The following is a 26,977-nucleotide window of genomic DNA, read 5'->3' on the forward strand; positions in this document are numbered from 1 at the left end:
AAGCTAACGATACAGTAACTGATTGCTAGTTAAAGTGCTTCAACACAGTTTTCTACAAGTTGAATAGCTGATAGGAATCAACAAAGACAACGTTCAACGAAGTGTGTGTGTGTGTGTGTGTGTGTGTGTGAGTAAACGCCGATGCTTATCTGCTGTACTTGAGGTACTTCTTGTTTATGCAAAGTTATAAAACTTAATACTCCTACTCCACTATGTTTTTAAACTAAGTATTGTGCTTTTTACTGAACTACAGTACATCTGACAATGTCACTTGTGGCTTCTTAGATTCAAATTATCAAAACAAAGTATCCGCAGATGAATTATGATGTACTTTTATGGATTAAGTAGTTAACATTAGCTCAATTTTTGCCAGCTTTAGTGCCTCTGTTGTCTGGATGTTTACATATGGGTGTATGCATATGTATGTATAGGTATGTAGCCCATATGTATATAGATGTGTGTATATTATATTTGAATTGCATTTTATGGAAATTATGTTTTAACTTGTTCTCTTGTATGATATTGCATTGTGAAACACTTTGGAACTGGTTTAGAAAAGTGCTATAGAAGTAAAGTTTATTATTATTATTATTATTATTATTATTATTATTACAGTAATGAAATGGCCGTTATCAAAAACTCGTGAAAAGAAATATATTTTTCAATCTTTTCAGTGTTAATGCCCTATTTAAAATATCTTTTAGGAAGTAATCAAATGTAATAAGTTAAATTACTTTGATGAAGTTATTAAAATAGTTATGTGAGTACTTCTATTCTTAACAGGGTAACTAGTAATCTGGATCCTATTACATGAAGTCTGTTTTCCTTAAAAAATGTTTTCTTGTTTGTTTTTTACAGCCATTTGATCGTCAGCAGCTTATGTAAATACAATGGCAGACGGTAGGTGTATTATCAACACAGTCATTTTACTCAATGCCGGTTACTCACTCAGTTCAGGTTGCCTGCAATATAACAGTAGCTCAAGAACACACAGTATATATGTGAAACAAATTGAACAAACATAACAAAAAATAATTGGAATTTAAAAGAAAGAAATGTCTTGTGAAAAACATACAAAGCATAGAACATTGCAGGTAAAAATAATAAAACAGTGTAAAGATTTGCAGCTGAAAATGGGCCATAACAAATACAATATTTAGTCCTGTTCCACTGAGGTTGGCAAAAACAGGAACTAATGGGCTGTGGGCTGAGTGTCACAGACCGGCTAGAAAAGTGGAAAAGTATTTAGAGAGAGAGACTGACACATTGTTGGTTTTGCTCTTCATTTTGGTTTTTTGACTGGTATATATTAATAGAATAGCACCAGTTGTAGCATTTAAAGTATTTTTCAAAACTAGTTATAGATCAGGGCACTTGGAAAAATGGCCTTACATCCAAGAAGATGAAGCTAAAGACAAATTAAGTGCAGCAGTGCAGTGCAATTAAGTGGAACAGGAACAAGTCTCTTCTTTTTCCCCAATACCATAAAAGACAGTTTTTTTTTGAGTGTATGATTTAATAGTAGTGTGTATATTTGTCAGTCGAGTCCATCATGATGAAAATTTAAATTTTTTCCATATATTTGTTTCAGCTTCAAGACCCTCAGCCAAAGCAACTAGTGTAGGATCCATGGCAGAAGGTGGATGCACTGGTAGTGTGATGTCTTCTCCGTGAATGACTTGTTCTCTGGTTGTGATCAGTTACTGCTCAGACTGTCAAGAAACCCAGAATCTGACAATAAGAGCCCTGACACGATGGCCTCAGACCTTCGTCAGGTTCAGGAAGTTACTGAAACTGATGACCGTTAAAATTCTATAATGGGTTTCTGCTTTTGACAAAATTCAGTCATTTACACTTTGATTGTTGACAATATAAGTTTTAAAGCATCTTAAAATGAAATCTCTCTTCAAAAGAAATGTATCAAGTTGGCTTCATGTCATCTCCAAATCCGACCAGTCATTGTTCAGTCATTTTTATCCCTCTTTCCTCAGACGAGCACTTTGTGGATAAACATCGAGTCCAGCTGATTCAGAGAGTGAGCAACATTAAAGGCATTTTGGATGAACTCCTCCATGAAAATGTCATCCATGATGACAGTTATGTTAAAATCTGGGCTCTGCCCACCTCTCAGGACATGATGAGGGAGCTCTTTAGTGGGCCTTTGGCATCCAGTGGAGGTCAGGGAAAAGAAATCTTTTACAAAATCCTGAAGAAGCACGAGTCATATCTAATCAGTGACCTCAAGAAAAAGGAAGCACCAGTAAGTAAATCCTCACTCATATAAAGCATTCTAAAGAAACTATGGATTTTTCATGTTGTACATCTCATATTATCACTGTTTTTTGATAGTTTTTTAATAGTGACTAAAATTGAGAATCAAATTTAAATTAAATATTATACATTAAGAATATTTTGAATATAAGTCAAACTTTGAATATTGAATATTTTTAATGTAAGTCAAACTAAAACCCTAAAGCCTTTTTTCCCATATAAATGACACTGTGCTATATATCACTAAATATACTTCTGTTGATGGAGGTTTGGAGCTACAAGCAAAATGGAAATGGTGTATTCTGCTATATGATGGAAACTGAGTGTTGTGAACAAAATATAGATCGTATTGATTAATTACAGCGAAACTAAAGGCGGAAGAATTCGTCATGACTATTTCTTTAACCAACAGTGGCTTACCTTGTTTGGCAGAAACAGCAAAATTTAGTTATCATGTCCAGGTTGTGTGTTATTTTATGGATATTATATGTTAAGGGACTTTTATCACCTGGTGCAAAATTAGCTAATAATAATGCAAAGACATTGGTTTCCAATCACAGTAGATCACACAAACAACATCCTAACCTGCACTGCATATGTCCCTTTAATTTTCCAGGTAGACACAGTGACGGCGGAGAAGGTGCTTGTTGAGACATTGAATGATTTGAGTTCAGAGGAGCTCGATGAATTCAAGTTACTGACTGAATTGGAGAAAGACTTCCCACCCATCCTAAGGAGACAACTGAAAGTGGCGAACACACATGACACAGTAGAGCTGTTGCTGGAGACGTTTAGTGACAAGTGTGTGGAGCTGGCCCAAACGGTTTTAAGAAAGATGAACAGGACTGATCTGGTGCAGAGATTATCAGACAGCAGTTCAGGAACCAAAGGTAGGGGGTGCGCACACACACACACACAGCACACACACACACACACAGTTAAGTAAAAATAGTAAGCAAGACTATATTAGCTGAGGTAAAAAAAAAAAAAAAAAAAATCTTGTATGTATGTTTGTATGTATTGCAACTACAAATAAATCTAATAGCATTCAACACCACTGGAAAATCTTTAACACTACATATTATTTTGTCAAAGAAAAGCACCCAACACAAAGAATAGTTTATCAGATCGAATTCTTAACTTAGCTGATCAGGGATCATACACGTAAAGACAGTCAGCGGAGGCAGAAAAATCCGTTCAGAGAAATCACTCAAGAAGACCATAAATCCAGGCAAAGTCAAAAACCAAATAATAAAACATGAGGAAAAGGCTGATAAGCATGAGTACACTATAACACCAATGACAATTTCCCAGCTGAAGGGGAAACATTGGGCTTTAAGTACACAAGGGCTGATTACTAATCACACACAGGTGAGTGAAACAAGACACAGGTGAATCACATAAAGTAATCAACAAAGGCAGGAAAACCCAGGAAGTAAAAGTAGCACCAGACAATTAAAACAAGTTTCAAAATAAAATCGGAACTGGACACAAAAACACGAAGAGAAACTTGACAGAATATCACATAAGGAGGTTCAAGTGTTAATTTGGGATGAAATAATTTGGATCATAAATGTCCATAAAGCCTGATGTTAAATAAGTTATGAATAAGTCATTTTCTGTTTCTTTTCTTCACAGAGAAACAGTCACCTTCACTGATCCAGAGAGTAAGTAATGTTGCATCACTCTTAATCAGTGCAGCTTTTATTCAGTCATAAAGGTTTGAAGATCTTCATTGAGAGCATTATTGTTGATGATACAAACTTTCCTCAGAGTTTTCTCACAAAATTGAACTGATCACGCTGCATAAGGCATAGATGAAGAGTTAAGCATGAGTATTGTTCACCAATAATGTTGATGATTTGTGTTAGAACTATCTCAAGTGGAATATGGTATGTTCTTAATTTGTTTTTCCAAATTTAACAGAGAGAAAAATTCAAATAGCTAATCAAATCAATTCAAAATAGCTAATGTAAAATAACACACATATAAGTGTTCTTATTATTGTGTTATATTAAAGGAAAAGATGGTTGGATTGGTTATACAGTCAATCTGTTTTAAATCCAAGAGGCTCATAACAGTTTTTTTTAGAATTGTCTTTGAAAGAGTAAAGATGATAAAAAATAAGAAATCAAGTCATGATTCTGTTTACGAAAATAAAGTACTTGTAAAAGAGGATGAAAAGGAGTCAACTTGATGTCACCGAAGAAATATGTAAATGACAGTTTATTTAAGAAACAACAACAATAGAGGTGTCAATAGAGCTGCTTTTGCCCCATGAACATTTCTTTTGAATTTACCAGGTGGAAACATTGGCGTCTGTCATAGAGCTGCTTTTGGAAACGCTGGCTGATTTGAGTGACTCGGAGCTTGTGAGATTCGTGGAGGTCCTCCTGAGAGAAACTTACTCCCACAGAATTGTGAACTGGGACTTCTTGATGTTCAAGCAAGTCCTCAAAAATCCATCTATCCTCCAGCTGCTGAAGATGACAGACAGACAGGACACAGTGTTTTTAATGGTGCAGACCCTCGGTCAACAGTCTGTGGAGATGACAAAGGGGATTTTAAAGAAGATAGGGAGGACTGATCTGATGCAGAGGCTGTCAGACAGCAGGGCAGCACTCAAAAGTAAGACAAGAAATAAAAGGCATCTTGAAATCATTTACCTGATCCTTAATATGGGTTTCGTCAGTTTATAAGCTTTGTCTCTTTACATTGTAATTATTGAGATTTAGGACAAACTAGACATTGGAGTAAAAGATATATTTCATGACTAATGTAAAATAAGGTCAAAGATTTCAGGAAAGGGGGCAATTATCTGATAAATTATCTGTCTCTCTTCTCAGGAAAACACTCTGTGGATGAACGCCTGCCTGCACTGATCCACAAAGTGAGTGATGTCACATCTGTCTGACCATGCAGAGTACAGCTTTTATTCAATATTTTCAATTTGTATTATTATTATTGTTATTATTATTATTACTGATGAATTAAAACAAACTCATGATTTAGTTTAGATGTTTTTCACAGAACTGCTGAGATTTATGACAGCACAGTGAAAAAGTTACAGCCTGGAAATAAAACTAAATGAGCATCAATCAGGTAAAAGATATTAAAGAGTAGAAGGAAAAGAGGATCAATCTCTGCTCTAACAAACAGATGATTACCAAATGTATCAGTAGCTTCAGTAACATTGTAGAAAAATACATCTTGCAACATTCAAATGTCTAAAATGGTAATAATGACAGGATGAAATAAAGATAAATCTAATGAATATAATTTTCTCTGTGAACATGTACTTATAATTTTCCAGGTGGCAACAATGAGGGCTGTTAAAGAGCTGCTTTCAGAGACACTCAGGGATTTGAGTTACGAGGAGTTCACAAAATTCAAGTGGTTACTGCAGTCAACGTTCTTCCAGAGGAGCCTTGAAATCATCTCATGGAGACGACTGCAGTGTATTTATGAGGCAGACCGACTGGTGGATTTGATAGTTAAGATATGTGGTCAGCAGTCTGTGGAGGTGACCAAAGACGTTTTCATGGACATGAAGAGGACTGATCTGGTGCAGAGGCTGTCAGAGACCAGCTCAGGACTCCAAGGTAAGAGAAAGAAAACAGCTGTCACTTTAATGTAATAATAAATATGCAAAACAGCAGCTTATAGTAAGCAGTGTGTTTTAACATGTAGGCCTGCCATGACAACAAAACAACCAGAGCTGAAACGACACCTCTCAAACAGTCTCAAAAACCAACCAACTGAACAATATCAGCTTTTCAAAGCTACGTATCTGTCATCCTGAAAAACAAGGAATTATAATCACTTACTCTGTAAAATTAATAAAGTAATTCATTAAAAAAAATAAATCGCTTGCTTAAAAAATAGAAATTAAATATGAAGTTAGATAAGGATCACCTCAAAGGTGATTTTTTATTTGTATTTCATCTTTAAATATGTTCTGAGAGGTTAATGAAACTTGATTTTGGTCCTTTTTTGTAAATGTCATAATTTAAAAAGTTTGTCAACATCTTTTCTTTAAAAACATATTTATTGATTAGGATCCATGTTGGTTTTTCTTTTGATCCATTCAATTTGTATATATTTCTTTATCTCATTATCAGTCTTGTATTGTGTATGACCTGATAGGAATCTGGCAAATGTTGTCTCCATGATTTCACATGACGCTGTTGACTTGGCTTTTTGGTATAGCTTTGATTTGACTTAAACTATGCTTCAATATGGAAGATTATTACAGGATTTTCTTATTGATTCCCTCTGTGGTCGCTGTAACACTGGCTTCCTCGTGCCTTCAGTCCACACCCCTAAACAATGAAATATTTCAAGTTTTTTTTCTCAGGAGGACTCAATATAACACTCAGTACAAGAGCACATAAAGGTGACATACGTTGTATTTATTTTTACAATTCTAATTGTCTTTAAATGCGCTGCAGCTGTGGGATCATCAGCTGAAGCATTTGGTGTGAGTACCATGGAGGAAGGTATGTATTTTTAAAACATAAATAAACAAACTATTCAGTTACTAAAAATAATGTTTCCTGAAAGGGCTATACTTATTTTATTTTACTATTCAGGGTACTAGCCTTTAACACAGAGTTGAAAAGCAAATAAAACATCAAGTGAAACTGTTAACTGATTTTTATGATGTTACTATTATGTTGATTTTTTTTTAATTTCTAAAATACTATTGAAATTACAATGGTCTGACAGTGTCCAAGTATAAATCCTGATGTAAAATACATCATTCATTCATTTATTTTTCTTTTCTCCTCAGAGGAACACTGTGTGGATGAACAGTGGCCTGCACTGATCCAGAAGGCAAGTAATGTCACGTCTGTCTAACTTTATGTGATCAGTTGGACAAATATGATCCTTTTTTCATTATTTTGTGTGATATTACTGATGTACTCAACATCCACATTTCTAAAACAGACATAGATGAGATGTAAACAGAAAAATCATTAATCATAGCTGAAAATTGCACTTCTGGTCCTTGAACATTTCCTTTAAATTTACCAGGTGGAAACGATAGTGGCTGTTATAGAGCTTCTTTTGGAAACACTGGCTGATTTAAGTGACCTGGACTTCGAGGTGTTCAAGCAAGTCTTTCAGAATCAAACTAAAGTCTACAGAGACGTCTCAGACATCCAATGGGAGTTGCTGCTGATGACAGACAGACAGGACACAGTGTTTTCAATGGTGCAGATCTACGGCCAACAACGGTCTGTGGAGGCGACAAAGGAGGTTTTAAAGGAGATAAAGAGGACTGATCTGCTGCAGAGGCTTTCAGACAGCAGCTCAGGATTCAAAAGTAAGACAATGAAGACAAGGCTTTTTTAAAAGTCATGAAACTGGTCCTTAATATGGTTCTTATACATTTATAATCTATGCCTATGTCCCTTTACATTATAATTATTAAGATTTATGATAAATTAGACATTGGAATACAAGTTATACTTTATGACTAATGTGAAGTATGGTCAAAGTTTTTAGGAAAGCTGGCAAATATCTGATAAATTATCTGTCTCTCTTCTCAGAGAAACACTCTGTGGATGAACACCTGCCTGTACTGATCCATAAAGTGAGTGATGTCACATCTGTCTGACCATGCAGAGTGCAGCTTTTATTCAATACTTTTAATTAATATAATCACTATTGATTATATTATATAACACACACACATTATATAACACTATATCAATTTGAGCTCCATAATGTTCCCATTATCAAGTCTTTGTATTTTGAACAGTTTTTCAAAGACTTAAACAAAGTGCTAAACATGAAACTAAAAAAAATATCTTCTTTGTGCGGCCACCTATTTCTACAGTGACTTCATTCACGATATCTTATGTTCAGATATTGTAGCTCATTTCAGCTTATGGCTGCACAGTGAAAGAGTTACAGCCTGGAAATAAAATTAAACAATCATTAATCAGGAAACTGATATTAAAGAGTAGAAGGAAAAGATCAAGCTCTGCTCTAACAGATCATTACCTAATATATCAGTAGCTTCAGCAATCTTGTTGAAAAATACATGTTAAAACATTTAAATGTCTAAAATAATAACAGTAACAGTTATTGAAGTAAAGCTAAATGTAATGAAAACATTTTTCTTTGTGAACATGTACTTTTAAATTTCCAGGTGGCAACAATGAGGGCTTTTAAAGAGCTGCTTTTAGAAACAGTCGAGGATTTAAGATACGAGGAGCTAAACGAATTCAAGTGGTTGCTGCAGTTCACCTTCTTCCAGAGGAGCCTTGAAGTCATCTCGTGGACAAAACTGCTACGTAGTTTCGGGGCCAATGAACTGGTGGATGTGATGGTGGAGAAATGCGGTCAACATTCTGTGGAGGTGACCAAGGAGATTTTCACGGACATGAAGAGGACTGATCTGGTGAAGAGGCTGCCAGAGACCAGCTCAGGACACCAAGGTAAGAGAAAGAAAACAGCTGTCACTTTAATGTAATAATAAATTAATATGCATTGTTACAAAATCAGCAGCTTAGAGTATAAAACGATGCAGCAACGACATGTCAGCCCACCATGTCAGCAAAACACAGTTTGTGTTTTGATCCATTAAATTTGTGTATATTGAGCTAATTATCAGTCTTGTATTGATTATGATCTCATAGAAATTTAGCAAATGTTATCTCCATAATTTCACATGAATGTGCTATTTGTCTTTTTGTATAGCTTTTGATTTGGGTTGAACTGCGACACAGTATTTTATACTTAATTCCCTCTGTGATCACTGTAAATCTGGCCTCCTTCTGCCTTTAGTCAACACAGCTGAAACTGAAATATTAAAAGCTTTTTGTTCTTAGGAGCACTCAAAATTACACTCAAGAACATATAAAGGCGACACATTGTATTTATTTGTACAATACAACTGTTTTTAGATGTGTTGCAGCTGCAGTATCATCAGCTAAAGCATTTTGTGTGAGTACCAAGGAGGGAGATATGTCTCATAGAAAAAATAAAAAACCCTAAAACAATAATAGCTGATAACAAAATAACAAATTTTATTCGTGAACCAAAAATAATGCTTCCCTAAAGGCCTTGTTATTTTAATTTACATTTTAGTGCACAAACCTTTAACTCAAAGTTTAATAACATATCAGGTGAGGCCATTAATTATTTTTATAATGTCACTATTCAGTGGATTTCTTCTTAATTTTGTAAAAATTCTTAATTTTAAAATTGTTAAAGTCCGATAGTGTCCTATTAGTATAAAGCCTGATGTTCAATCACTCATTCATCTTTTTTTCCTCAGAGAAACACTGCGTGGAACAGTGGCCCGCACTGATCCAGAAGGTGAGTAATGTCACATCTGTCTGACTTTAAACTAAAGCTCAAACAATTAATCGGTCAGCTGATGACAGACAATAATTTTTTTCTCAGCACGAAACTTTGTTCTCGTTCTATCCTCTGTGAGGATCTTCTGCTTTTTACTGTTTTGTATCATTGTAAATTGAATATATTTTAATTTTTAAGCTGTCAGACAAAACAAGACATCTGAGGATGTCAAAGTGGACTTAAGGAAATAGTGATTGGTATTTTAACCATTTTCTGAAAATTTATAGACCCAACTATATATCGAGTAATTAAGATTATAATCAGTAAATTAATTAATAAAAAAATAAAATAAATGTGTATACATGTAGAGATTAAGAGATGCATAAACAGGAAGGAACAAGCAGTTTTCTTTGCCATCATGTATACACTGCACATATACAGTGTATATACACAAATACATATAATTAAATAATAAAGTTTCTAAATCCCACATGTTAATGTTTGACAAACAACTCCGCCATCCACATTTCTAAAACAAAGACACTGATGAGATGTGAACAGAAAAATCAGTAATCATTCAAGCTGAAAAACTGCACTCTTGCTCCATTAACATTTCCTTTGAATTCATTAGGTGGAAACAATGACGTCTCTTATAGAGCTGCTTTTGGAAACACTGGCTGATTTGAGCAACAAGGAGTTTATGAAGTTCAAGACGGTCCTCCTAAGTGAAACTGACTTCGACACAGTCAGTGAAATCATCGCATTTAATCTGCCAGAGATAGAAGACAGGCGGATCATAGTGTTTTTAATGGTGCAGACCGAGGGCCAGCAGTCTGTGGAGACGACCAAGAAGGTTTTAAAGAAGATAAGGAGGACTGATCTGGTGCGGAGGTTATCAAAGCGCAGCTCAAGATACAAACGTAAGACAACAAAGACAGAGACATCTTAAAATCATAATACTGATCTTTTACATGTGTCTCATAAGTTTTTAAACTATGTTTTCTTCTCTTCACATGATAAATAATAAGATTTATACTGTTGTCAAAAAAATATGCATCATCTGTTGCACAAATTGATGTGAAATATGAAAATTATTTTGGAAGTGAAGGCTAAAACTGACTGGAGGTTTAAGTATTTGATTATTAAATTATTCAAGTATAATTTAGTATTATATTTATTTTTTGAGGTCCATCTAAGGACAGGCATTGCAAATTAGCTGAGGCTATAAATGCTGTAGTATGTGGCATCAGTCTTATGCTATGTACTTGTCCCTATACAAATAAACATGAAATAAGTGTAATTTTGTATATTGTACATTTTTACAAAATAATATGGCCTGAAATCTGTTGATAATCAGATGTGCGATCAGTCACTTATGACTTTTACCACTTTTCTCCTCAGAGAGACACTTGGATGAACAACAATCTGCACTGATTCACAAAGTGAGTAATGTCACATCTGTCTAGCTTTATACAGCACAGCGTTCATTCCAAAAATGCAAGTTAAAAAGTATTGCTATCTTTAAGATTTTAAATAATGATACAATCCCAAGTAATAATTTACTTATTTAATTTTCACAGAACTGAAGCTGCATTCAGGTCGAGATCTTTAGCAGTAATCTTATCTAACAATAGTGTTATGATATCTTTACCATGAGACTGGTGGAGGATAAGCAGTTACCTTAACAGCATATGCACTTTTCATGACTTTTTTCTCAGCAGCAAATATTACTTTATCCACCAGAAACGTCTATTTATTGTACTTTAAACTTTTTCCAACAGCAGTAAAACAAAATATAAAATATAAAGTTATTAAAATGTTTTTTAGTAGCTATGACTCATTTCAGTGTTTGTGAAAGAAGAAAAAAATAATTTAAGACTTCATAACAATTAAACGATGAATGGAAAACACCTTTTGATTTGTAATTGTATTACTAAAATAAAGCTAAATATACTTAAATGCAAATATACCCAAATATACTAATCTAATGTGTTGATTATTTCAGGTAGCAACAATGACAGCTGTTAAACACCTGCTTTTGGAAACTTTTAATGATTTGAGTAACAGGGAGATCGATATATTCAAGGCGTTCCTGGAGTGGATTATCAACCAGAACAACTTCAAAGACATGGGATCACCTTTCAGATTTACAGCACACAGAGCAGAAATGGTGGATCTGATGATGCAAACCTACGGCCAACAGTCTGTGCAGTTAACCAGGGAGGTTTTAAAGAAAATGAACAGGACTGATCTGATGCAGAGGTTGTCAAAGCCCAGCTCAGGACTCAAAGGTAAGACAACAACAAAAGGGAACAGCTAGAGACAACACCACATTTATTACTTTAAATTTATTACTTTAAAAGCATTGAGTCCAGCCTCTTTAATTTTCATAATGTCATTATGGAGCAGATTTGCATGTCATTTTAAATTGTCAAGTGAATTCTATGTTAAATTTTCTTTAAAGGCATCTGTATCTTATTTACAAGTAGCAAAATAACTGCGACAGTTTAAAGTATAATACAGAACATCATGCCCATACACTTTGACTTCAAAAATGACCATTGATTTAAATCAACATCTTTCTGTCACATTAAATATTATAACGCTATTGTAAGTTATATATTTTGACACAATTTAAACATTAGAAATGGTAATATTTGTTGCAGGACTTTTGTATTTGAGTCCTATAGATTTAATGGGTGTTAATGATACAGTATCCAACTGCTCTCACTCTGTGATTGATTTTTATAGTGTCAGACTTCAGCTGAATTCAGTGTTACTTTGTATTTGATCCTTTATGATTTATTGTATTTTAAAACAATTAAATCTGACTAAAGTTGTTTATAGTCTGATTGTAAATCAATAATGACTCAATTTTTGTTTTGTTTCTCCCCAGAGGAACATCAGTCTGAACTGATCCACAAAGTGAGTAATGTCACATCAGACACACTTTACAAAACACAACTTTCATTGAATCGTTACAAGTTTAAAAAGATCGTCATAATGACAGTAAAGAGGTGAGAAAAGGTTTTAAACCGTAAGCAGCACATGTCAATAAAGCACAATTACTGATAACCAGCTTATCAATCCAACTTATAAAACCAGTGCAGATCCAAGAACAGAAATCATCTAAAAATAGTTTAACTATAAAAAAAAGTTTACGACATAGACTGGTTTAAAACTGCCAAGAGATGAAACTTCTCTAAGCTAGAAATGGAAACACTGATGTCCCAGGTCCACACTGACGTAAAAACACGAGCTGAGACCCAACATGAGTTTTGATCGTAGTCATTTTGCATGAAAATGACCATATGCCAAGTTTTCTGTCCTGCCTTCATTTCATAAATGACAGTTTTTTTAAATTTATTTATTTATCAGCTGTAACCACTTAACCCTTTATGCGGGGTTGGAGTCTATCCCCGCTGACATTGTGCAAGAGGCAGGGTACACTCTGAACAGGTCGCCAGACTCTCACTGGGCTGACACATAGAGACAGACCGCCATATCACATCATTTGATGTATCGTTGTGCCTTCTTTGGTTTATATTAGTTGTTACAATACTCGCAACTTAAATGCTCACATTGTCCCAAATGAATGAGTGTTTCATGACTACATATGACTACTTTGTATCCATCAGGAAACAACCATGACATCACTAATGGAGAAGCTTTTGAAAACACTGCATGAGTTAAGTCCCGGGGAGTTTGAGAAATTCAAGCATGTCCTGCAGTTCACTAAAATGGAGACAGGCCTCTCAAAAATCCCAGGACACCAAATGGAGATGGCAGACAGAGGTGAAATAGTGAAGCTGATCGTGAAGCTCTACCGCCAACAGTCTGTGGAGGTGACCATCAAAGTTTTAAAGAAAATATACAGGGAAGATCTGGTAGAGATGTTGTCAAAAACCAGTGCAAGACTCAAAGGTAAGATAAAGAATACAAAAACTGCCACATTACACAATCATATGTCTCATAAATGCCTAATAAATTTTAGAATTCATGATAAAGTAAATGTACTTGGGTTCAAACTTTAAATTACAATTTAAAGTGTAATACAGAACATCAAGGCTAAATACTTTGACTTCAAAAATGACCACTTGAATCAAAATCTCTCTGACACCCTGAATATTATAATTTAACAATAATTGTAAATTATAATTTTTGGCTTATCATTTTGATATTATAATCTTTATATGTTTGGGATACGAGTGACTACTGCAAATAGGGCAGTTGGTTTCCAGAAAAGACACCGAGGATGAATGGGCAAGTCACTCTTTCCACACAAGCTTGAAGTGAAGTCCTCTCTGCAAGGACTCCTCAAACTGACTATAAGCACAGTACGAGGAAGACAGCCCAATTAAGATAAATCAAGGTAGAAAGCAGTTAGCGGTTAGGGTAAAGAGGCCATGATCAGGGTGAGGACTTACAGTAGTGTTGTCATGATACCAAAATTATGACTTTGATACGATACCTGCACAAAATATCTTGATACTGATACTGAAACGCTACCACTCCAAAAACCTAAAACACCAGGAAAAGTTATAGCGAATAGCGAATAATACTACTTTCGTTCAATGCATCTGCTTTGTCAACAAGCCATGGATGGTCGGCAAGATGAGCATCTGAAATGCACCGTATACCTCACCATGAAAGCAAGCAAATGTTTGGCACGCCCACAACACCTGGTGGGAGTGACAGCAGAGCTGGAAACAACACACACACACACACACACACACACACACACACACACACACACACACACACACACACACAGGCAAAGAAACAGGGCTCTTATTAAAATGTTGTCATTCGTAATGTATCGGTATTAATTTAAAGTGGTATTGTGTAGTTTTTGAACTGCTAAGTACTGTGACACTTCTCTAGCATCAGTATACTGTGCAACACCATCTGTCAGAGTACAGTGATGCAGGATTAGGCTAAACACTCTTAGGAAAAACATGCAACAAATGGAAAGAGATCAAGTAAGTAGTAGAGAGACCAAGATCTACATTGGCACCTGGACCATATGGCATATCATACAGGGTATACAAGAACTGCTTCAAGGTGGCAGCTTGCACAGCCAGGCTCTTTAAAGAGCTGAGGAGCTCCTCAATTGGGCAAGGGTGAAAATCAAGCCAGCCAAATCTAGAAAAGGGCCAAAAGTGACAAAATCTCTGTTGTCGAACAGATCCTGCTGTTGACAGAATGACCTGTATGAAGCACTTTACACTGCCGATCTCACAGACACATAGCTTCTTCTGTCAAAACGCAACTATCTGAAAGCCGGCACAAGAGTGACCATAGCCACCTCCCATATCCTTCATTGTACATTTTATTCAAAAGCAACTTAATCTGACAAAATCTGTTTCAGTCTGATTTTAGTCAATAATTATTAGTTATTAGTTATTTTGTGTTTTCTTTCTCCTCAGAAAAACAGCAGTTGAAATCACCCCAGAAAGTGAGTAACGTCACATCACACACACGTTACACAACACAGATTTCAATTAATAGTAATAGGCTGAAAATGATCCTCATGTTGACAGTAAAGAGGCCGAAAAAGGTTTTAAACAGGAAACATCAAATCTGCTGTCGAAGCAATGAGAGCATGTGATCAGGTGGATAATTCAAGCTTTTGGTAGCACAGTGACAGAGAGAGAGAGAGAGAGACGGGTTTGTAAAAATAAATTAATCATGCCACTGAAATCAAAACATAGAACCAAATGTATTATTGTGCCTTATGTGGTTAATGCTAGTTTTTACTGTAACTGTATGACTTAAATGTTTACACTGATGCAAACAGATTAATGTTTCATCACTGCAGTGGAGATATGACATAAATACATCTGACTACTTTGAATCCATCAGGAAGCGACCAGGACATTACTAATGGAGAAGCTTTTGGAAACACTGGAAGAGTTAAGTTTCGGGGAGCTCGAGAAATTCAAGTGGTTCCTGCAGGACATGAGTATGGAGGAAGACCTCCCAAAAATCTCCAGACAGACAATGGAGACTGCAGGCAGACATGAAATAGTGAAGCTGATAGTGGAGCGCTACGGCCAGCAGTGTGTGGTGAAGACCAGGGAGGTTTTCATGAGGATGAAGAGAACTGACCTGGTGGAGATGTTGTCAGAAATCAGCTCAGAATCAGGTATGTTGTGGGGGGAAAAAACGTTGGTATGCAGGGCGTGGTCTGTATTATTTTACTTTGTTACTCATTTATTTTATTCACTGACAAAACGTTAACAGTCAGGCAGCCATTTGAATGTGTATTTGATGTCATTGTTATATAGAAAGATACATTGTCTGCTGTCTAATCACTATACTCACTAATCACTATACACTGTAGATCAGTTAACATCGCTTTATTCCCACTGCACAAAAAACCCAATAACACCCCCAACATCCAGCCTTTTAATGCAATGATAATGCGTACTATAAGAATTCACACCTGGGTAAAATGACTCTGCAGTAGACACAGGTTTTTATCCTCTCCAGCTCCGTTCAGCATTCAGGGGAGCACCACGTCTGGGTGAACGCCCTAATTTTAGCTCCATAACCCACCCGATGCAATAACATGCCAACACTTAATACCATCCATCTCTTCCAAAGCAGCACTAACACATGATTGCAAATTAGTCTGCACCAAGTTTGAAAGGAGACTGAACAAGGAAGAGATCTCTAAAGAGAAGAAACCACCAACAAGTTTTTATAGACCTCTGTCTCTACTCCTGCACCAGATAACATAATTTAAAATAAAGTCATATTTGTCTTCTCAAGGGTATCAAGGGTCTTCAGGACGCTCGGAGCTTGAGGGTTGTGTAAGCACGACGGTAATCCCTTAAATTACATTATTTTGTTGCTTTACATTTTGTTTAGAAAAGTCATGTCTCCACTTATTTGTAAACATGATTGTCCTCTGCAGCAGGACCCCAGTGACTGGACTAAACTGGAACCTGAAGTGACCAGTACAGATGAAGATGAGGCTCCAACTTACAGGTAAAGATAACATCCTAAATACTGCGACACAGCAAGTTGAAACTATTGGAAAAACTTAAGTTTGGTTCTTGAGATTTTGTTCACAGAAGAAAACTAAGATCTTTTTAATACAATAAAACAATAACAGTGTTCATGCTACATTTGCAGCAAATAAAATCAAGGCAGAAACTCTTAACAATGACATTTTCTCTGTTTTGTCCCTTCATGTGCATAAACACAAACTCACCTTTTTTCATTCCTACAGCCTACAGTCTGGGGCAGGAAACTTTGAATGCAGTGTCTCTGGCTTGCGCTGGGTCTGTAAGGAAAAGGTCAGCTTTAAGTACCAGTTCTGCTCTTTGGATGTGCCCATGGAGAGGTTGGAAATGATGCAATACATGCCTGCAGGTCCTCTAATGGACATCACAGTCATTGCTGGGAAGTTTGATGAAGTGTACCTGCCACACTGGATCTGCATAGGTGAGAAAACATAATGAAAATAAATAAATGTACCACCTTTTATATTGCTGCATGAGTACAAAAACAGATGCAATCCTTTTATCTTCACTAATTGTGTGTGCTTTTATTTTGTGCAGACGACAACCCGACAATATTAGACAAGTTTGCAGTCTTACACATAGATGACTGTGGAGACGCTGTTGAAAAAGTGTCTGAGGTCACATCGTCCCATGTCAAGCTGTCTGAACCAGTTTTCGCTCTAAAAATGGTTCTGGTGAAACTTGGCCTTTCAGTGGAAATTTACTGTAAGGTCTTAATATATTATAAGATGATCAACGCAGCATCATCTCGAATGTCCCTCACTCTCCACGTTTACCTGATCCCACCTGATCGTGGTCTTCAACAGGTTATTTCATATCTTACTGGCAACAAAACAACTCATAATAAGATACAGAATGGCACCATAAATTAATTGATAAACACACAACACCGAGTGCAATTTTGTTTTTGTCTTGTTTTTGTTTATTTCTGTAGCACTTGGACAAAACGGAAATGTCTGATGGATACAAAGTAATCAGAAAGAATAAACCACAGAAGCCCCTGAAGATGCATGACTGGTTCAAGTTGACAACAGATCTGGATGGTGCAGACATTTATCCTAAAGGCGAGGAACCCCAGGTGAAAACAGTTTTGTTTTTTTTTTTAATGTTCTGGTCAGTTTTGAGATTTTTGGGCTATTTTTCTTCTATAACATCTCTTCTTTCAGGCTATTGGGAAGAAAACATCCAAAATATAAATTTAGGTGTTAATTTCAAGTCAGCTCTCTGTACTGGAAATTTAATCAGACATATCACTAAAACCTTACGGCTGCCAAGGTTCTTAAATGCCAAATAAAAAGTCATGACATTGAACACTGACATATTGATCTACAGATTTTTCAATAATATATTTTTTTATGATGCTGGAGCATGTTTTTTTTGCAGTTGGGTCTGGGGATGTCAGGCCATTTTATATGCTTCAAATTTAAAATCATCTGTGGATACAGACAATAATAAATCCATTAAATTCTCATCATGACCAAGCCTGACTCCGTGTGCTCAGGAATATACACTGGAAGAATCAATCCTTTTTGTCTGTCTTTAGAAGTCTTTGGTGTTATTTACAACACCACTACAACTTAACCTCAGTAGGAGAAGGAAGAAATGTTTGACATTTTTTCCTTATTCATTTATTTATTTATTTTATTCATTTTTCTCTTTCACAGACAATAATGCTCAGATACGACAGCACAGACCCAGATTTCTACGAAGTGATAAAAAAGAATCCAGACCAAGACTTCAAGCTCACGCTCACACCAAAAATGGGCATCAGCCTGTGTTGACCTGTGAAATTCAAGAAGGTCAGTTTGAAATAATACCACAAGAAATAATCTCAACTGTCTGCATACCACGCTCACTTAACCGAACATCATTAGTGAAGAAGATGTCTGCTGTTAGATAAAGGCAGTAAATCAGCATCATATCCTTCATTTATTAACCTCTGCTTTTTTCAGGTGAATACCAAAACACTGGTCGATCACAAGGTGAGACATTTCAAATGATTCATGTTTAAAAGAATCATTTTTTTACACACTTGTCTTTCTTTCTGTCCACTGCGTCGCTCCAAGACAGACACACGCACATTCAAAAAACTAAGGCAGGCAACACAACGTCTTCTATTACTACTACTGTAAAAATAAGAAAGCCATGCTTCCAAAATAAGGTCAGAGGTCAGGGAGAAATCTGAGTACTGACCTGCTGCAAAAATGATAGGATCTATGTCCTTTAAGAGCTGAACACTTGAAGTTTCAATGAAAGCATGTAGGAGGAGCAGACAACCAAAAATATGGAATACCAAAAGTATGGAATAATAATAATAATAATAATAATAATAATAATAATAAAGCTTACAATTACAACAGTGTGAATACTTTACACAGTAATAACTGGGAAATGCATTACCCTCATAAAGTGCAGTGTGAATGCTGGCAGCTGAAATGTTTTTTCAAAACATTGCCCAAAATGCAGAAATTTATTGGCTGAAGAATCTCGAAGCCCAAAGTTTTTATAAAGTATAAACGGTAGAAAAAAAGTTAGAAGTAAGCACACATCTAACTCTAAAGCTTGAACCTCTTGTCTGTTTGCCCTTCACATGTCTCAGGTCCCCAGCAATGTACTCGACAAGTGTTACGTAGATCGTATTAACAGTTCCTAAGGCCATGTAGTTTCAAAGTTGGTGCTGTTCAGACACGCAAGACATTAAATATCAATAAACTTTGAATAAACAAGCAAACCATGCGGTGTATAGGAGCGGAGGCAGGGCTTCTAGGCTCTGCAGAGTGCACACACCTCGCTCTATGTTCTTTTTGGGAGCTTTTCCTAAGGCTATGTGAGGGTCTAAGGGCAGAGGCATGTCGTATGCTGTAAAGCCCTCTGTGGCAAACCTTGTTTTGTGATAATGGGCTTTATAAATAAAACTGACTTGACTCTCTGTTGCTCGCTAGAGCCGGCCACGTTCAATAATCGATGAAGATACAGAGACCACAATTGTGACATTGTAGGAAACTCAAACATTTTAAGCATCAGGGATGTAACTTCAAGAACAAACGCTTTTGTTCCTGGAGCCAAGGAGGCGCAGTGTTGAGAGTTAAGTTGTCTGGAAGAGCATTGCTCGTGAAAGCTGCAGGTTAACCATACTAAAACTTTGAGTGCACGGCCAGAAAGGGGAGGGACGGACAGACGCTGTTCTGCTGACTGAGTGCACCAGGCAGTAACTCGCTAGGGTTTGGAAAGTTGCCAAGTTTAGCAAGGTTGTTTTTCCTTTGGTCAGCCTGCTGTAGTATTTTGTCATTAACTCATGGAGTCTAGAACAAAAACATTATCATGCAGCTGTCATTTTATGTTTTGTAGCTGCAGTATCAGCAACTGGACCATATGATGGTGCAAGAGGTAGGTACCCTGCAAAAACTAAAAATGTACTTCAGTTTAAAACATGCAAATTCTGATGCTTCCTTAAATTAAATGTACCCAAAATACTCCTAAATATCTTGTTTAATATACATTTCTCCTGATTGATTGTCAAAATTAAGGACTTCCCATTTTCACTCTAATTTGCACTTTAGAGCCCTAGAGTTGCTACGAAATCCCTTTTTTATGGTGCATTTGCATTTTTACACAGAAACAATGGCAACATCATGCCAGGTGTGATTTTAGACAGCATGTTGGCTTTGGGCAATTAAAAGAGGTGAACTAAATACAACCTTTTTGTTTGTCAATCACATTCACACACTGACTCCAAAACTTTCATCTGTCATTTAAGTTTTTGGAATGGCTTTGATTTCTGCATTTTAGCATCATTCAACAACCATTAGAGAGTTGTTTGACCAAGAAGCAGTGGAGAACACGTGGTTGGAAGATACATTTGGAGCAAGACAGACAGCACAGTATCAGTTCATAACTCAGTACCTCTTTCAAAGCCAGTAGTATTCAGGTGGATGATGAGGAGGAGGATGTGGACCACACAAAGACAGAGAGCATTACAGTGTGGAGACAAAGAGGGTGAAATTCCCACCTTAGACAGGTAGTGTAAATGAGGCTAGTGAGTATGAGGAGGAGTTCTTAAATTGACTTGATGCAGTCATGCAGAAACACTTGAGATTTTTGGAGAGTGGTGGTTCTTCGCTCACAAAAGATCTTTGAGTGCAAACAGCGAGTGAAAAGAGAGCAAACCTGACAAATTTAATTCTGGTCTTTCATCAAGGTAATCACATCATTCAAATGAAATGACCGGTGACTTTGTCATTATTTGTTAAAACTCTTTGTATAGTTTGTGAGTCAAAAGAGTCTGTTACAAACTTTTCATTCCTTTATTATTATTTCCTTTACCCTCAGAGAAACGCTCTCTGGATCAACAGCAGGTGAGTAATCTGATGTCAGTCTGACTTCACTCAACACAGTTTTCATTCAGTCAGATGCAGACTGAAAATAATCCAATATAAACCAAACTCATCAGAGGCATGGGCGGTATCATAGTGTTATGGTATACCAGGGAATTAAACTAATTCAGACGGTGTAATTTTAAATATATAACCTCATCTTTCTTTTAACCTCATCCTTGAGGCTGTGTTGAGGATGTTTTGCATCACGTACCACTGGAGGTTGGTGCGGTTCAACAGGCAGCTAACTAAAGATCGTGACACACTAAGCCGACATCTGAGAACTAGCAGCAACAAAAGCCCCTTTCTGCATTGCTTCACTTATCTGTGTCTCAGCCAAAAAGTTGCACAGAAACAAACCAAACCAATGGCCAATCAAATGGACTGAATTTATAACCCCAATGAGAGCAGACTTTGTATAACTCCATTAATGTCTCAAACTCCTTTCTTCCCATTGTTGTGAAAAATGTAAAAATGCAAGCTCCCTTCAGTTCGGTTGTACATAGTTAGTATTTCCTGGAATGAGAGTTGGGCATATGTAAGAAAATGGAACACCTAATGGCGGATAGAGTAAGGTAGAAATTCGTTGGATTTATGGCTACTTGATGTTTTGTGGGAGAACACAGATGAGCATGCTCAAAGTTATAAAGATGAATGGTTTAAGAGATTTCCTTGAATTCTCATCTATGGGAGTAAAGGACTGAAAGGTTTATGCGGTCTGAGTTTCAGCACAGGAGGACTACGATTTTTAGTTGCTTTCTTGTACATGTGCAGAGAACTGAAAAAAGGAAAACTGGAAAAGTGTGCTATCGTATGAAAATTGTAGAAAAATCTGAATGCTAAATTGTTGTCTTTTCCAAATAAAAAGATAATTGCAAAAAAAAAAAAAAAGAAATCACCCCAGAAAGTGAGTAACGTCACATCACACACACGTTACACAACACAGATTTCAATTAATAGTAACAGGCTGAAAATGATCCTCATGTTGACAGTAAAGAGGCCAAAAAAGGTTTTAAACAGGAAACATCAAATCTGCTGTTGAAGCAATGAGAGCATGTGATCAGGTGGATAATTCAAGCTTTTGGTAGCACAGTGACAGAGAGAGAGAGATAGACGGGTTTGTACAAATAAATTAATCACGCCACTGAAATCAAAACATAGAACCAAATGTATTATTGTACCTTATGTGGTTAATACTAGTTTTTACTGTAACTGTATGACTTAAATGTTTACACTGATGCAAACAGATTAATGTTTCATCACTGCAGTGGAGATATGACATAAATACATCTGACTACTTTGAATCCATCAGGAAGCGACCATGACATCACTAATTGAGAAGCTTTTGGAAACACTGGAAGAGTTAAGATTCGGGGAGCTCGAGGAATTCAAGTGGTTCCTGCAGGACATGAGTATGGAGGAAGACCTCCCAAAAATCTCCAGACAGAGAATGGAGACTGCAGGCAGACATGAAATAGTGAAGCTGATGGTGGAGCGCTACGGCCAGCAGTGTGTGGTGAAGACCAGGGAGGTTTTCATGAAGATGAACAGGACTGACCTGGTGGAGATGTTGTCAGAAATCAGCTCAGAATCAGGTATGTTGTGGGGGGAAAAACGTTGGTATGCAGGGCGTGGTCTGTATTATTTTACTTTGTTACTCATTTATTTTATTCACTGACAAAGCGTAAACAGTCAGGCAGCCATTTGAATGTGTATTTGATGTCATTGTTATATAGAAAGATACATTGTCTGCTGTCTAATCACTATACTCACTAATCACTATACACTGTAGATCAGTTAGCATCGCTTAATTCCCACTGCACAAAAAACCCAATTACACCCCCCAACATCCAGCCTTTTAATGCAATGATAATGCGTACTATAAGAATTCACACCTGGGTAAAATGACTCTGCAGTAGACACAGGTTTTTATCCTCTCCAGCTCCGTTCAGCATTCAGGGGAGCACCACGTCTGGGTGAACGCCCTAATTTTAGCTCCATAACTCACCCGATGCAATAACATGCCAACACTTAATACCATCCATCTCTTCCAAAGCAGCACTAACACATGATTGCAAATTAGTCTGCACCAAGTTTGAAAGGAGACTGAACAAGGATGAGATCTCTAAAGAGAAGAAACCACCAACAAGTTTTTATAGACCTCTGTCTCTACTCCTGCACCAGATAACATAATTTAAAATAGAGTCATATTTGTCTTCTCAAGGGTATCAAGGGTCTTCAGGACGCTCGGAGCTTGAGGGTTGTGTAAGCACGACGGTAATCCCTTAAATTACATTATTTTGTTGCTTTACATTTTGTTTAGAAAAGTCACGTCTCCACTTATTTGTAAACATGATTGTCCTCTGCAGCAGGACCACAGTGACTGGACTAAACTGGAACCTGAAGTGACCAGTACAGATGAAGATGAGGCTCCAACTTACAGGTAAAGATAACATCCTAAATACTGCGACACAGCAAGTTGAAACTATTGGAAAAACTTAAGTTTGGTTCTTGAGATTTTGTTCACAGAAGAAAACTAAGATCTTTTTAATACAATAAAACAATAACAGTGTTCATGCTACATTTGCAGCAAATAAAATCAAGGCAGAAACTCTTAACAATGACATTTTCTCTGTTTTGTCCCTTCATGTGCATAAACACAAACTCACCTTTTTCATTCCTACAGCCTACAGTCTGGGGCAGGAAACTTTGAATGCAGTGTCTCTGGCTTGCGCTGGGTCTGTAAGGAAAAGGTCAGCTTTAAGTACCAGTTCTGCTCTTTGGATGTGCCCATGGAGAGGTTGGAAATGATGCAATACATGCCTGCAGGTCCTCTAATGGACATCACAGTCATTGCTGGGAAGTTTGATGAAGTGTACCTGCCACACTGGATCTGCATAGGTGAGAAAACATAATGAAAATAAATAAATGTACCACCTTTTATATTGCTGCATGAGTACAAAAACAGATGCAATCCTTTTATCTTCACTAATTGTGTGTGCTTTTATTTTGTGCAGACGACAACCCGACAATATTAGACAAGTTTGCAGTCTTACACATAGATGACAGTGGAGACGCTGTTGAAAAAGTGTCTGAGGTCACATCGTCCCATGTCAAGCTGTCTGAACCAGTTTTCGCTCTAAAAATGGTTCTGGTGAAACTTGGCCTTTCAGTGGAAATTTACTGTAAGGTCTTAATATATTATAAGATGATCAACGCAGCATCATCTCGAATGTCCCTCACTCTCCACGTTTACCTGATCCCACCTGATCGTGGTCTTCAACAGGTTATTTCATATCTTACTGGCAACAAAACAACTCATAATAAGATACAGAATGCCACCATAAATTAATTGATAAACACACAACACCGAGTACAATTTTGTTTTTGTCTTGTTTTTGTTTATTTCTGTAGCACTTGGACAAAACGGAAATGTCTGATGGATACAAAGTAATCAGAAAGAATAAACCACAGAAGCCCCTGAAGATGCATGACTGGTTCAAGTTGACAACAGATCTGGATGGTGCAGACATTTATCCTAAAGGCGGGGAACCCCAGGTGAAAAAATTTTTTTTTTTTTTTTTTTTATGTTCTGGTCAGTTTTGAGATTTTGGGCTATTTTTCTTCTATAACATCTCTTCTTTCAGGCTATTGGGAAGAAAACATCCAAAATATAAATTTAGGTGTTAATTTCAAGTCAGCTCTCTGTACTGGAAATTTAATCAGACATATCACTAAAACCTTACGGCTGCCAAGGTTCTTAAATGCCAAATAAAAAGTCATGACATTGAACACTGACATATTGATCTACAGATTTTTCAATAATATATTTTTTTATGATGCTGGAGCATGTTTTTTTTGCAGTTGGGTCTGGGGATGTCAGGCCATTTTATATGCTTCAAATTTAAAATCATCTGTGGATACAGACAACAATAAATCCATTAAATTCTCATCATGACCAAGCCTGACTCCGTGTGCTCAGGAATATACACTGGAAGAATCAATCCTTTTTGTCTGTCTTTAGAAGTCTTTGGTGTTATTTACAACACCACTACAACTTAACCTCAGTAGGAGAAGGAAGAAATGTTTGACATTTTTTCCTTATTCATTTATTTATTTATTTTATTCATTTTTCTCTTTCACAGACAATAATGCTCAGGTACAACAGCACAGACCCAGATTTCTCTGAAGTGATAAAAAGAATCCAGACAAAGACTTCAAGCTCACGCTCACACCAAAAATGGGCATCAGCCTGTGTGGACCTGTGAAATTCAAGAAGGTCAGTTTGAAATAATACCACAAGAAATAATCTCAACTGTCTGCATACCACGCTCACTTAACCGAACATCATTAGTGAAGAAGATGTCTGCTGTTAGATAAAGGCAGTAAATCAGCATCATATCCTTCATTTATTAACCTCTGCTTTTTTCAGGTGAATACCAAAACACTGGTCGATCACAAGGTGAGACATTTCAAATGATTCATGTTTAAAAGAATCATTTTTTTACACACTTGTCTTTCTTTCTGTCCACTGCGTCGCTCCAAGACAGACACACGCACATTCAAAAAACTAAGGCAGGCAACACAACGTCTTCTATTACTACTACTGTAAAAATAAGAAAGCCATGCTTCCAAAAATAAGGTCAGAGGTCAGGGAGAAATCTGAGTACTGACCTGCTGCAAAAATGATAGGATCTATGTCCTTTAAGAGCTGAACACTTGAAGTTTCAATGAAAGCATGTAGGAGGAGCAGACAACCAAAAATATGGAATACCAAAAGTATGGAATAATAATAATAATAATAATAATAATAATAATAATAATAATAATAATAATAATAAAGCTTACAATTACAACAGTGTGAATACTTTACACAGTAATAACTGGAAATGCATTACCCTCATAAAGTGCAGTGTGAATGCTGGCAGCTGAAATGTTTTTCAAAACATTGCCCAAAATGCAGAAATTTATTGGCTGAAGAATCTGAAGCCCAAAGTTTTTATAAAGTATAAGCGGTAGAAAAAGTTAGAAGTAAGCACACATCTAACTCTAAAGCTTGAACCTCTTGTCTGTTTGCCCTTCACATGTCTCAGGTCCCCAGCAATGTACTCGACAAGTGTTACGTAGATCGTATTAACAGTTCCTAAGGCCATGTAGTTTCAAAGTTGGTGCTGTTCAGACACGCAAGACATTAAATATCAATAAACTTTGAATAAACAAGCAAACCATGCGGTGTGTAGGAGCGGAGACAGGGCTTCTAGGCTCTGCAGAGTGCACACACCTCGCTCTATGTTCTTTTTTGGGAGCTTTTCCTAAGGCTATGTGAGGGTCTAAGGGCAGAGGCATGTCGTATGCTGTAAAGCCCTCTGTGGCAAACCTTGTTTTGTGATAATGGGCTTTATAAATAAAACTGACTTGACTCTCTGTTGCTCGCTAGAGCCGGCCACGTTCAATAATCGATGAAGATACAGAGACCACAATTGTGACATTGTAGGAAACTCAAACATTTTAAGCATCAGGGATGTAACTTCAAGAACAAACGCTTTTGTTCCTGGAGCCAAGGAGGCGCAGTGTTGAGAGTTAAGTTGTCTGGAAGAGCATTGCTCGTGAAAGCTGCAGGTTAACCATACTAAAACTTTGAGTGCACGGCCAGAAAGGGAGGGACGGACAGACGCTGTTCTGCTGACTGAGTGCACCAGGCAGTAACTCGCTAGGGTTTGGAAAGTTGCCAAGTTTAGCAAGGTTGTTTTTCCTTTGGTCAGCCTGCTGTAGTATTTTTGTCATTAACTCATGGAGTCTAGAACAAAACATTATCATGCAGCTGTCATTTTATGTTTTGTAGCTGCAGTATCAGCAACTGGACCATATGATGGTGCAAGAGGTAGGTACCCTGCAAAACTAAAATGTACTTCAGTTTAAAAACATGCAAATTCTGATGCTTCCTTAAATTAAATGTACCCAAAATACTCCTAAATATCTTGTTTA

The 26,977-nt window shown here is 36.7% G+C and overlaps 1 protein-coding gene across 1 annotated transcript in view; it reads left to right on the forward strand.

The window, feature by feature from the left end:
• Positions 1–26,139, forward strand: part of LOC121946190 (uncharacterized) — a 26,472-nt gene extending 333 nt beyond the window's left edge. Inside the window, exons 2-40 of the mRNA XM_088084890.1 lie at positions 859–900; positions 1,592–1,651; positions 1,992–2,260; positions 2,888–3,161; positions 3,910–3,938; positions 4,575–4,899; positions 5,118–5,161; positions 5,585–5,873; positions 6,723–6,770; positions 7,064–7,107; positions 7,309–7,600; positions 7,827–7,870; positions 8,432–8,720; positions 9,563–9,603; positions 10,217–10,505; positions 10,987–11,027; positions 11,591–11,876; positions 12,482–12,510; positions 13,224–13,509; positions 15,015–15,043; positions 15,451–15,733; positions 16,363–16,415; positions 16,508–16,581; positions 16,826–17,040; positions 17,157–17,425; positions 17,554–17,697; positions 18,003–18,006; positions 18,284–18,418; positions 18,572–18,601; positions 19,968–20,006; positions 20,949–20,974; positions 22,305–22,587; positions 23,217–23,269; positions 23,362–23,435; positions 23,679–23,893; positions 24,010–24,278; positions 24,407–24,550; positions 25,425–25,454; positions 26,086–26,139. Of these exons, the coding sequence (XP_087941016.1) occupies positions 891–900; positions 1,592–1,651; positions 1,992–2,260; positions 2,888–3,161; positions 3,910–3,938; positions 4,575–4,899; positions 5,118–5,161; positions 5,585–5,873; positions 6,723–6,770; positions 7,064–7,107; positions 7,309–7,600; positions 7,827–7,870; positions 8,432–8,720; positions 9,563–9,603; positions 10,217–10,505; positions 10,987–11,027; positions 11,591–11,876; positions 12,482–12,510; positions 13,224–13,509; positions 15,015–15,043; positions 15,451–15,733; positions 16,363–16,415; positions 16,508–16,581; positions 16,826–17,040; positions 17,157–17,425; positions 17,554–17,697; positions 18,003–18,006; positions 18,284–18,418; positions 18,572–18,601; positions 19,968–20,006; positions 20,949–20,974; positions 22,305–22,587; positions 23,217–23,269; positions 23,362–23,435; positions 23,679–23,893; positions 24,010–24,278; positions 24,407–24,550; positions 25,425–25,454; positions 26,086–26,139 (5,412 nt within the window). The 5' untranslated portion in view covers positions 859–890. The remainder of the gene's footprint in view (positions 1–858; positions 901–1,591; positions 1,652–1,991; positions 2,261–2,887; positions 3,162–3,909; positions 3,939–4,574; positions 4,900–5,117; positions 5,162–5,584; positions 5,874–6,722; positions 6,771–7,063; positions 7,108–7,308; positions 7,601–7,826; positions 7,871–8,431; positions 8,721–9,562; positions 9,604–10,216; positions 10,506–10,986; positions 11,028–11,590; positions 11,877–12,481; positions 12,511–13,223; positions 13,510–15,014; positions 15,044–15,450; positions 15,734–16,362; positions 16,416–16,507; positions 16,582–16,825; positions 17,041–17,156; positions 17,426–17,553; positions 17,698–18,002; positions 18,007–18,283; positions 18,419–18,571; positions 18,602–19,967; positions 20,007–20,948; positions 20,975–22,304; positions 22,588–23,216; positions 23,270–23,361; positions 23,436–23,678; positions 23,894–24,009; positions 24,279–24,406; positions 24,551–25,424; positions 25,455–26,085) is intronic.
• Positions 26,140–26,977: the final 838 nt, after the last annotated feature.

The sequence above is a fragment of the Plectropomus leopardus genome, chromosome 11 (genome assembly GCF_026936395.1).
Source record: "Plectropomus leopardus strain MGB_pleo_1.0 chromosome 11, ASM2693639v1, whole genome shotgun sequence".
In the NCBI taxonomy this organism is placed as follows: domain Eukaryota; kingdom Metazoa; phylum Chordata; class Actinopteri; order Perciformes; family Serranidae; genus Plectropomus; species Plectropomus leopardus.